Raw genomic sequence first — 12,500 nt, 5'->3', positions numbered from 1 at the left:
TTTTTTTTTTTTTAGAGCAAAACCTTACTTAGACAAAATATAACGGAGGCAATTCAGTTCCAAAGTGACTTCTCAGGCTTTCCCACTTAGCCAGACCTTGGCCATGCTCACAGAGCTGTATCGTTCTTCTAAACCCTTTAATAAAAGCTTTACTAAAATGTGCATTTTTTTGCCCAGAAAGAAAAAAAAAATTCAAAATAATAATAAAAATAATTTTAAAAAGTGATCCCTCCTTTTTGGTTAAAACGTGAATTCTGCTGCAGTTTGCAATGTGTTTTGCAGTGCTGTGCTGGCAAACCAGTTAGTGCAAAGGAAAAATAAAAACAGCTCCACGTTTTTCTTACTGGGTTTGGCACTAAGAGCCACGGAATATAACGGAGGTCATTCCAGTTTAAAAAATACAGTCAGCTATGGGTCATTTACAAAAGGTTCCCTAAAAAAAAACACCCCAAGAAACCTAAATAAACAACTCCCAGACATTAAAAATTCGGTGTGATCCTGATTTCCCGTGTTGGAGCAGTGCAGGGTTTGGGAGAATGCAGAGTGCAGCAGAAAATCGACACAGAAAGGAGTGGGAGAATTGTACACCGGGATTGTGCTTTTTTTTTTCCTCTTATTTTTTACACCAGAAATCATCCAAATGAAGTCGTGATTAACAATTGTGGTGTAAGCCTGTGATAAAACAGCACAAAAGTTCTTCAAAGAAGTTCACTTTTAAGGCATCAGAGAAGTTCATGTGGCAAACATTTTAATTAAAACATCAGAAGTGAATTTATTTTTAAACTTTAGGCCTCTGAATTTTTCCAGTAAACACAGTTCAGCTATGTGGCAAAGTCATGGGTGGCAGCTAAAAATGACTTTTTACAATCTTTAAAAAAAAAAAAAAATTAAAAAATAAAATAAAAACAAACAAACAAACAGAAATAGGAAATAAAAAATGCAACCACAAAATAGATTCATCTTTTCTGTGGCTGTATCACATGCACATATTCTACTAGTATTCATTACAGCCATGTGGCACAATTTTGATTTGACTATACAACGAACGACTTTTTTTTCAAAATTATTTGTTCTGATAACTTAAAAATAATATAAAAATAAACAATGAATTTGACTTTTCCTCAAAAAAATAATAAAGAAATAAAGGATGGAAAGGCTAAACAATAGCAACTTTATGAAGTACAAATGAAATGCACGGACACTCATTTATTTAAAAGAAAAACATGAAGGCAATGGTTCTTGGCTTAATGCTTTTTTCAGCATCACGATACCAGGCCAGGACAAAAACCAATACATACAGGAACATAAAAAAAAAAAAATTATGAAAAGCAATATACAAAATTTCAAAGATAAATACAATATTTATAGTTGATATGTTACAAAATAAATTCCCTTAGTGACTGCAAGTGTTTATGTGAAAGAAAGTGTTGCAATGGGTAAGACTATTTTATTCCTTATAGCCTCCATAAGGAATAAAATCTGCTTTTTGTTTTCTAAATATTTAAGTGGATCTGAAAAAAATTCAAGACAAGTGTATAAATATTTAGCTACAACTTTGGCAAAATCACAAAAGTCTACAATTTTATAACCACATACAAAACACATTAGGGAAGAAGGATCTAGAAGTCAAAAGGACAATTTTCTGGTACAAGAAACATAGACTTCACAGTAGCCTAAAATGCAATAGTATACAGTGCTAGCAAAAGTTGAAAAAATGTTGCAGATCACACTTGCTTAACAGGAAGCTCTAGCAGTGGAAGTATATTTTTTTCATTTTTTAAACCAACAGACAGTAGCAATTTCTTTTTTTTTTTTCTCTGTCAGTGTGCTTGTTGAAGGCAAGAGAATTCAATATCAAAGTTACAATTTCTAACTACAATAAGTTACAAAGTTCCATTTCATTAAGATGAAGTTAAGCAACGATAAACCCCCCCGTGCCCGCCCCCGCGCCCCGGTTTTTTGTGTGGTTTTTTTTTTTCTAATCATATATTCATCCTTATTTTTTTTTTATTCTTTTTTTTTCCAGTTTGATGGCTCATAACCTCCTTGGCCCCCTTTTTTTCCACCACAAAAAAATATTTCACATTATAGAGATACACAACCATTGTGAATCTAGTTATGAGTACAGAAAAATGTTCGGAGGCATTTTTCATCAGTGTTTCATGATAATCAAAATGGTGCATCCACAAAGTTTCTCCCAACACATAGCAAGTACTAGACATAGCCAAGACGTAATCAGAAACTTTATACAAAATAGGCGTCGCTTTTTCCTTATTCTCCAGGACTGAGAAATGTGAAAATATGAGAAAAATTCAGTCAATAAAATGGAATTGTTCATGAAGAAGTAGGTTGTTTGCATGTAGATTCTTAATAGTTTAAATAAAATCTTTAAACAAAGTCTTTTTTTTTCTTTTTTTTTTTTGTTTGTTTTTTTTTTTCCTGTAGCATTTCGATTTGTTGCTGATTCTGCGTGAAGATACTGCTTCCATCAGCATGTCTTAATATACTAAACTTGTCCCCTAAGCCCATCCTCTGCAGCTTGGTGCTACGGTAGGTAAACAAAAGTGACTTTACATTGGCGGGACTACAAGCCCGGACATGGCTAAAAGAGAAAAGAGAAGAAAAAGGAGCCGTTATTGTCACAACTGGGGGAAGGCACAGCTGGTTCAAAGCCATCGCGATGCTCAAACGGAGGATGCAGAGCCAGGTTCCTCCACATCACCCTTGGACCAAGGGACACGCACCTCTCATAGCAAAACAAAGGGCTTCTCCTTGGGAAAGGAGGCTCTGAGCAGGATTTTGAGGGAAGGGCACCCTGATTCCTGTGCTCAGCTCTCCAGGCTCCCGACAGCACTCCTGACCATAACACCATTCCTTGGGGACATCCCCTCTAACCATCACTTCATGCCCAGACTTGCACCTGGGCAGAAAACCTCCTTTTCCACGATTCTACTTTATGATAAAAGCAGGACTAAGCGGCCAAGAACTCTCCAAGACCAAAGCCAAGGACCCTACACCTCCTCCCAACTCTGGAGCTCAAATGCCATAAAAACACAGTGACAGGACCCGAGGGAACGGCCTGAAGTTGTGACAGGGCAGGTTTAGGTTGGATATCAGGAGAAAGTTCTTCCCCCAGAGGGTGGTTGGGCACTGAACAGGCTCCTCAGGGCAGTGGTCACAGCACCAAGGCTGACAGAGCTCAAGGAGCGTTTGGATGATACCCTCAGGCACAGGGTCTGACTCTTGGGGATGGTCCTGTGCAGGGCCAGGAGTTGGACTCGATGATCCTTGTGAATTCTTTCCAACTCAGCATATTCTGTGATTCTGTGATTCTATCAGTAGCCCAGACCAGCCATATCCAGTTTTTTACCAGATAAAGACTGATATGCCAACAACCACTGCTTTTTTTCCTAGTTAACTCTTTGGTAGAAACATAATCTAGACAGTCTTTAATTTTAGTGTTGTTTAATTTTTGCTGTAGTGATATTTCTCATTAATTTATGTACAACAGATATTAATAAATTTGTTCGTGTAGTGATGTGAACTTCAATTTCTCAGTTCATTAATTTCAACAATATTAATTTATTTCTGATTCGCTGTTACAGCTTTATGGTTTGGAAGAGCTGGGTCCATACACATTTCATAGGTGACACAACTTCCTGCAGCAGCATGGTCTGCACCATCAGCGCTGCTCCAACAGATGCACCCAGAGTCCTGAGCAGTCCTGATCCTTCTGGCACCATTTTTGGGAAGGATTTGGATGGGACGTTCTCTAAAGCACAGCTCAAGTGATGCCCTTGAAACGGGTTGAAGTTTTCCAACTCTACCACTTTTTTCCCCAATTACATGTAACAAATATGTTGAAATTGAAGTTATAATTTTGCATTTTTTATAATACTGAATGTTTTAAAGCTAAACAGCAAGTGAACTTACAAAATTTAACTGGAGAATAGTGCATATATTGGCAGAGACCCTTCTGATCCTAAACATTTAGTTTCTTCATCATGTTTTCACAGAACCCAAGAATCACTGAGGTTGGAAAAGCCCTCCCAGCCCATCGAGTCCACCCTGTGCCTGATGCCCACCTTGTCACCCAGCCCAGAGCACTGAGTGCCACATCCAGTCATTCCTTGGACACCTCCAGGGATGAGGACTCCACCACCTCCCTGGGCAGCCCTTTCCAATGCCTGACCACCTTTTAAAGAACCCTTAAAACAACCCTTCACTAAATGTCTGTTCCACACTGCATCAGCCCAGGCCAGCAGATGACCTTGCCCTGTGTTTGGACCTGCCAAACCCCTACTCTCAGGTTGGCTTCTCCGATGGGATTCAGTCAGCAGGAAACCTGTCACCACATCAGTCTGGTCACCTGGTGTGCACTTGAACTGGAGGATGCTGGAGATCATCTTGAGATGTTATCATAGACTCACAGAATCATTAAAGCTGGAAAAGACCTTCAAGATCATTCAGTCCACCCATCAACCAGCACCACCACCATGTTCACCACTCAACCATGTCCTCCAAGTCCATGCTGCAATAGCACCATCAGCTTCTCCATCCCTGGAAGTGTCCAAGGCCAGGTTGGACGGGGCTTGGAGTAACCTGGAATAGTGGAAGGTGTCCCTGCCCATGGCAGGGGGTGGGACTGGATGGTCTTTAAGGTCTCTTCTAACCCAAACCACTCTGGGATTCTATGATTCTACTGTGTGAAAAATTAGATTATCTGCTGCATGCTTTTTTTTTGGGGGGGGGGCGTGGGGAGGAAGTCTAAATTTTTTAATTTAACTATTTTTGTTGAATTCTCCCTGTGGCACAATGGGAGGGGGGTGCAAGGTTGGTGCTCCAGACATTTATTTCACTGTTCTTTTAGTGGCAGCATTTGACAATTGTGAATTTCTGCGCTGCGCTTCCTGCTGTGCAAATTGATACCAAATGCCTTCTTAAAGAAAAATGAGCTGGCTAGTTTTTTAATAATAATTTTAATACTTTCATCCAGGGAAAGACCAGAAAATTAAGCAGGATGCAATTTAAAAAGAATATAGAGACCCCTCTGCTCTGCATTACAGTCCTATAACCAGAGAGCAATATCTTTCACAATCTATAGAAAGTAAATTACAATTGAAAACCAAATTTTGAACATATATTGTACTTCCAACTTTGCAGGGAGCCAGCAATTTCTCACTAAAAAAAAATATTTTATACCTTAGATGTCCATTGTTTTAAACAGGAAAAGGCTCTCTGCCCAAAGGAACACATACAGTAGGATCCTGCTCTTAAAAAAGTATGTGAGTACTTGACTTTGTGATCACAGATTATGCAATGGAGGCCATAGGGAGTCAACAAGATTGTGGCTTTTTGGATATGGCCCAAAGGCCCTTTTTTGTAGACTTAGTCACAGGAGTGAGTCATGGCCACGGGACAACAGAGAGAGAGGTTTCTCCTCTGTGATTTGCAGCTTCTGAGTGTTGACCCTGATCAGGTACTCGCTGGCTGGGGATGGATGTGCAGCTGACATGGGTGCAGCAAGGGGGAAGACAACACATCAGCCCTGGCTGTCATGGCCTGCACTCTGACCCCTCTGAGATCTCCCCAGATTGTCTTCTTTCTTATTTGTTTTTATTCTTAACCTCTGTCTTTGTAAAATCACAGACTGGTTTGGGTTGGAAGGGACCTTAAAGACCATCTCATTCCAACCCCCTGCCATGAGCAGGGACACCTTCCACTAGCAGGTGTCTTGGATCTCTTTAGAAAAAAATCTGTTGGCTAAAGGCCATGTTCCCTCTTGGGCAGTGGGTCCTACAGTGCAGTGGGTTTTGGGGTCGTGCTTCCTGGTAGCAAGATCTTGCTTCTAGTGCAGAGGGCTCAGGTGGTCCTGATGCTTAGGGTGATGTTAGTATAAGCCAGGAGGTAGAACAGCTCAACCTCTGCTTTATACTTTGTTAGGAGACAAAAATATCTCCCTCAGATCCAGCTGGAGCTTCATAGCTCTGCTCCTGTGTTCTCACCATCTTAGGTGTACCAAGAACAGCATTTTTCCCACACATAGACACATCCTGGGATGGTTTACCCAGCAAAGATCAGTGCAATTAACCCCCAGATCCCTGCAAAAGGACCACCTGTGTCTGTATTCTTATCCATTCTTATCCATGTCCTGCCTTATCCATAAACTGAAGGATTTACCTCCAATACAACAACAGTGACCACGAGCTCTTCCCTTTTGGGTTGACTAAATGTGTGTGAGCATTTCTAACAGTGCAGACTCTTCAGCTGCCACTCAGCTCCTTTACATCCTCCTCTGTAATGAGACTGTACTTCAAGATCACAAAAAAAACTTCTGCTGCATTGGACTGCAGCTCTTAAATTCCAAATTTTAACTTAATATAGAAAATGTGCTGATCAGATAACTCTCAAGCTGTTTGCACAGTGTCCAGAAAGAAACTTTAAAAAGAGCTCAATGTCCATAAATGACTAAGAAAATAGGAAAAAAACAGAAATTCCCTAAACAACTGTATGGGTCAAATGCAGTATAAATAAGTGCCAACACAGGAGTGTTGGTGGCTTTTCTTTATATCTCATGAAGGAAGATGACAAATTCATCCCTGTCTTGCCACTCAGTTCTGGCAGCAGTTCAGTTCAAGGCAGTGGTTGAAATCTGTGAGGAAAATGTGTTGTCAACCTGAAACCTTTTGTGAGTTCAGTCTGAATTAACTCAATAGTTTTGGCTGGGAGAAGTGATGTTGCCTCTGCTTTGAAAGAACCTGAGTGAGGTGAGGTGGTGGTGAGGCCCTGGCACAGGCTGCCCAGAGAAGCTGTGGCTGCCCCATCCCTGGAAGTGTCCAAGGACAAGTTGGACGGGGCTTGGAGCAACCTGGGATAGTGGAAAGCATCTCTGCCCTAAATTGGAACTAGATGGTCTTTAAGGTCCCTTCCAACCCTACCCATCCCAGGATTCTATGATGCTCTGTAATTCCTGAATTCCTCACAATTCACTGAGCATCACTTTGTGGTGCTACTTTGCATGAACAATTCAACTTTTTGTCACAACCCTGCTCTAGTTACCACAACTCACTGCTCTAACTACCAGACCAGAAGGACATTCTCCCTATTTCTCTGTGTCATTCTGCTCAACACAAAATGATTCCATTCAGCCAGTCGAGGAAAAAATGGCAAATGTTTGTTTCCTTGTTTGTTTTCAACACTTCTATTTATTTTCAGTTTGGCTGCTGAACCAAAATCCAAAAGGATGACACCAGGTCTGCTGTTTGGACTGCAGCATCCTAAAATCAGGGATTAGTGGCATTGTTAAGTCTTCAGTGGGCTGTCTGGCCGTGGAAAAAGCTTAGTCCAGAGAAAGGCTGGGCTCAGCCTAAGAGTTAAATTGATGACCTAGTTAACAAAATCAGTATTGGCTGTTTCAAAGCCATTTTCTGAGCTTTATGTATGAAACATTTTGCACTTGAGGCTGGAGATGTACAATTTTTAAAGGCTTGGGGAGGTGCCCAAGGGACATTAGGTGCTTGGCACAGGCATTCAGCCCACCCTGTTCTCCTTAAAACCACACTTTGCAGTAATCTAGTGTTTTTAAGCACCTAAACCCTTGCCTATCTGATGAGAAGCCCTGTATTTACATACTGAAATTACAGAAATTCAGATCATTTTAGTTTAGATGTTTAAATAGTTGTATTTTTCAGAGTAAATCACAATCAACATGTTAATATGAATACATATATAAATATCTGCTATAGAGCAGTTGCCTCAGATCTGTCATGTTACCACATTTATAATATTTTATTTTAATTGATTATTTTATTAATTTTATTATTATCTTTTATTTCTATTATTTTAGTTTATTATTTTATTTTTAAGATTTTATTTTTCATTATATTATTTCAGTATTTACTTTTCATAGTAGTGTCTTTTTACAGAAAGAGGAAAGTAGGACACCAGATTATTTTATTAATGGATTATTCTTTCTAAGAATATCAATATAGTTTTCTCCTTACAGTAGTAACATAGTGAAGCTTCCAGTAAAGAAATATGAAAGAAACTGTTAATCTAATTATCCTTTTCTTTAACATTCATCCCACAATAATTTTGCATAGCTGAATCCTCAGCTCTTCCTTGACCTGAGTGCATAACAAGCTCTCATATGGTTTTTTGGGCCAAGAAGTGAATAACAAGCTACAGAAACATTAGTTTTGAGATCTTGGTCTGGAATGGTCTGGATTTGTGGTGGACAGACAGTTCTGTGGGATTGGGATTATGTCTCTCTGAAGTGCCTTCAGATCCCACAAAATGCAGGTGTTCAGAATTTGTTTGGCAAATTAAAATATCTGTCATCTGTTCGCCTGTGAGCACTCATTGTATCCATGGTAATACAAAGAATAAATAACACTGTACTGCTAATTCTTAACTGAAGAAGTCAAGAGGAGTGATGACCTCCGGGGTATGAGTGTCCTCAAGCCTTCCTGATTTCAATGGGATCTGAAGTGCTCCAATTTACTGCACAATGAGACTCAACCACAGGTAAACATTCAAATTATTCTAATCCATCTATAGTCTTATCTTCTAAATGTTACAATATGACTTAAAAGTGGTACAGTAGGACCTAAGTCTTCCTTTTTGGGAAGACTTTGTTCATATTTTTGTTCTTCTACCAAACATACACTGTATTGTAGTTCCTCCTGCCCCACTCCCAGCAGATAACCACGAGAGTTCTGCAAGTGGCTTATAAGTTGTTCCTTGCACTACCCACACAAAATCACATGGATTAAAAAGAAAAAAAAGTACCAAAAAAGCAAATTATTAAAATTGCCTGCCTTAAATTAAATATTCAGTTCACTTAGGGATGTAACCACTCTAACACCACAGTAAGAGAGCGAGCTGGGACCACCGGAGCATGCAAACCCCCTGCATACAGGGCTACCTAGTCCAGGGGAAGGTTAGTTCACTGACTGAGAGCTTAACCTGATTTATATTAACTTGACATATTTGAAATCACTATTGCACCCTATGTAAAACAAGGAAATCACACCATGTCCTGCCAGAATGCTGCTGGATTTAAACATCCACAGAAATGTGTTCAAAAAACATATAAACACACGGAGTACATGAACCCTCCAAGAGGCATTCAGGGATACAGTATTCCTTTAAAATTTAAGTCATGAACTCCTAAGGGAAAATACCAGAAAAACAGCTAGTGCTTTCTCTAATGCAAGTATTAAAAATGAACTAAAGATCTCAGCAGACCATTCGTGCTACCTTATTTCTCCCCCTGCTTTTGCATCGCTACGAGAGCACCAGGAACCCAAAAAAAAATCAACCAGGTACCTTTCTCCCAAAGAAACCATCAGGGCTTGAGTGTATGCATCAAAAAAAAAAAAAAAAAAGGCAATACACAGAAAATTGAGAGAGATCCAGCTCACCTTGAAGTCCATTTCCATTTGCACTGGTGCAAGATGGTGGAGGAGAGGCTTGGGGCCTGACAACAGGAGCGAAGGCGCTCTTTTGTTTCACTGCAGAGATGACATTGGCAGGTGAGAATGAGAAAATGCCGTGTGTACTGCTACAGTTTGAAGGGAGGGTGACCGAAGAGGCTGCCATGGTAGGGCTTGACGGCACTACTGCAATAAAGCAAAAATAATCAGGACTCAGATTGAGGTTTTCACGGCAAACACGGAAAAAGAGAGTGATAGGGCCTTGCCTCTTAAAATATATATAGAAATATATATATATATATATATATAAAAAAAATATATATAAAAAAATAAAAATGAAATGCCTTGGCTTGGCCACTCTCTGGATAACAGGCAAACTCTTTTGTGTTGGACTTTTGTTACGAATTGCGCAGTCCAATTTTTATTTTGTCTCATTTTTTTTTTGTTTTGTTTTGGTTTATTTTTTTCTCTATCTGAGATTGTATTCTGGCACAAAACAGATCAATTTATTATTTTCATTTTTACGTCCAGCCTCCAGAGTCACCCCTCCTTTTATCCAGTAGCTGACAATAGAGGAAAATCAAAACAATGCAAGGAGTTGATTTGGTAGTAAATATGAATCTATATGATGATGTGTTACCAAAAATAGACACTTACTGCCGTAAGGAGAGTTAGCTGAGGAGCCATTAAGAAATCCAGGGGAACCTGGTACACCTAGATTGGGCATGCCGGCATTGCCATATCCATTCATGCTATTGCTGACTGTGTTGTAATTGGACTGCTGAGGAGTACTGCTGGGAACATATCCTCGCGGGGAAACACTGCTTGTGTTGCGACTGTAACCTACTGTGTTAGAAACCCCCCCACCCCAAAAAAATAATGTTATTTTATAAGATAGACTTAGGGCTGGGGGGTTTCCTCATGCAGCATATATTACACAGTTTTAATTGATTGCACAGCTTTGCTCTGAGTTGTCTCTCACTGCCCTATCAACTCTTGCAGCTTGAGATAACCTTATCACGCCAACCCTACTTAAATCATCCGCGAGCACTCTATGTTGTCTCTCCTCTTAGCACAGACAGCCAACAAAAGCTCTCTTCGATCCAGCTGTGTCAGGTGCCTTCACGTTTGTCTTTAGGAGCAATTATCAACAGGCTCAAGTCCCGCTTTGTACCAACACACTGCGTGAACTTTCAGCCTCTCCAGACCTTCAAATGCCAGAGCTGACAAGAAAAACTTTTTTGTTGCAGTGATTTACTTTAAAAGGCTGTTTTGGGGTCTTCATTTTGTGATTGATATTTTTATGCTAACAACAAGCTTTCATAAGGTGTAGCCATCAGTGAAAACTAATTCAAGAGCAAGTACAGAATTTTATAAGGCTTATTAGCTTGGAAATGCATTAAAAGACAATCTTTTTAGAAGAGGAAACATAGCAGAATCAGGATTTTAAACAACAATTTGTTCCTATCTGAGCAATCAATTTAATAATTATGTTGCAAGCAAAAAAAAAATATGCGTTTGAACATATCTAATAATCCTGTTTCCCTCCTTTCATTAGTATCAAAATTAATTTTAAATGCAATATGCTACATGCATTTTCAATTACAACAGGTAAATTAAATCAACTATTACTTTTATTAGTAACATATATGTCACACATGCCTACAAACAAAGTATTTTAAAATCACAGACATCAAATTAGATTTATCTGTGTAAATATTCCAAAACCAGGTGGAGGTACCTAGACATAATTATTTTATATTAAAAAAAAAAAACCATACACGTTGTATATTTACTGCGAATAACAAAGAGCTTTCTACACTTTGCCAATTGTATTTTTTTCCCCCGCTAGAGATGCTTTATGATAACAGTAAATGAAAGAACAGAAAGAATTAAATATTTCAAGAAAGTTAAAGACGGCATTTCAGACACACGAGTAGGGAGAGAGAAAGAGATAGGACACGGCAGTGACATCAGCTCGGATTGATGGCACTGGCCAAAAGCAGTCACCAAGGTGGAGGATTAACTCTTGAAATCCCACCTACCTTGGTCGTTGGCTTGTGATGTTTCGGAGACGTTGACGGCGAGCTGGCTGCTGAAGGAGTTCACCCCCATCATGCCGGTGTGAGCGGGAGTGTTGGCTAGAGTGGGGATCTGGTTGTGGTTGCGGGGCACGCTGTACAACGCCTCGGCAATGTCAGCTGCTCGTTTCAGGATTATCTCCTGGAAAGACAGAAAAGAGGCTCTGACAACTCAGACGCTGATTTGCGCAAATAGCCCAAGTTGCAATAATGCTAAAGTTTATCAAAGAGATTCAGGTGGAATTATAGTGAGGGCGGAGAGTTTGCTGCGTGTTTCAACAACACCTCCTGTTTTTCTCCCTACATGCAATTCCACCTCAGCACAGTAAGTATAAAGAAATAAAGAAATTAACATAAAATCAGATTTTAGCACTGGAAGTCGAGTCAAAATCCCAACACACATTTTATTCACTCAGGGCGGGAGATGTATTTTCAGCAGTTTGCAAAATACGGTAGGTCTGATCCGCTCAGTTTAGCAGATTTCTTTAGGACTTCCCATTAGTCACTGTATATTTTGGCCCGAGTTCAAGGTTATTCTCTTGCCTTAATGCTTGCTTATGCTTTTGGCACCTTACACTTAATTGTCATTTCTGATGGGCAAACGAGCGGCGAGAGGAGAAGGGGAAGATGAAGCGTTTCCCTCGGAGCATTGCATCACATCAGACTGCCCTCAAGGTGGCTGGCAAAGCCCGGCTGTGTACAAAGGGAACATGCTGATGCTCTGCCAGCTCTGCAAAGAGCAGGTATTGATCTACACATGTCAGCATGGGAACAAAGACCGCGTTGGTGACCTACCTGGTTGTTATGGGGCATCCCATATAGGGCTTCAACAAGGTCTGCTGCTCTCTTAAGTAATACTTCCTAGAGGAAAACAAACAACCTGCGTTATGTTTCACTAAGACAAGAGAAGTGCAGTGATGTTGGCAGTTGTAGCACCTATAATTACGAGGAGCCGATAAAGTGGATAAAATACGTCACACGC

General features: G+C 40.0%; 1 protein-coding gene across 5 annotated transcripts in view; it reads right to left on the bottom strand.

Moving 5' to 3' along the window:
• EBF3 (EBF transcription factor 3) overlaps nucleotides 1-12,500 on the bottom strand; it is a 123,396-nt gene that overhangs the window by 256 nt on the left and 110,640 nt on the right. For 2 of the 5 annotated variants that reach the window (XM_029962010.1, XM_029962012.1), the window contains exons 12-16: nucleotides 12,314-12,379; nucleotides 11,483-11,660; nucleotides 10,095-10,283; nucleotides 9,426-9,623; nucleotides 1-2,602 (exon numbers count right to left, since the gene is read on the bottom strand). The exon at nucleotides 1-2,602 is cut by the window's left edge and continues 256 nt beyond it. In XM_029962010.1, coding sequence (XP_029817870.1) covers nucleotides 2,571-2,602; nucleotides 9,426-9,623; nucleotides 10,095-10,283; nucleotides 11,483-11,660; nucleotides 12,314-12,379 — 663 coding nt within the window. In that variant the 3' untranslated portion in view covers nucleotides 1-2,570. The remainder of the gene's footprint in view (nucleotides 2,603-9,425; nucleotides 9,624-10,094; nucleotides 10,284-11,482; nucleotides 11,661-12,313; nucleotides 12,380-12,500) is intronic. The other 3 variants (XM_029962011.1, XM_029962013.1, XM_029962014.1) reach the window with 2 other exon arrangements.

Source organism: Manacus vitellinus, unplaced genomic scaffold (genome assembly GCF_001715985.3).
Source record: "Manacus vitellinus isolate BGI_N305 unplaced genomic scaffold, ASM171598v3 scaffold_40_pilon, whole genome shotgun sequence".
NCBI classification, from domain to species: Eukaryota; Metazoa; Chordata; class Aves; order Passeriformes; family Pipridae; genus Manacus; species Manacus vitellinus.
The sequence above is the reverse complement of the archived record's forward strand: the minus strand, read 5'-3'. Positions and strand labels throughout refer to the sequence as shown.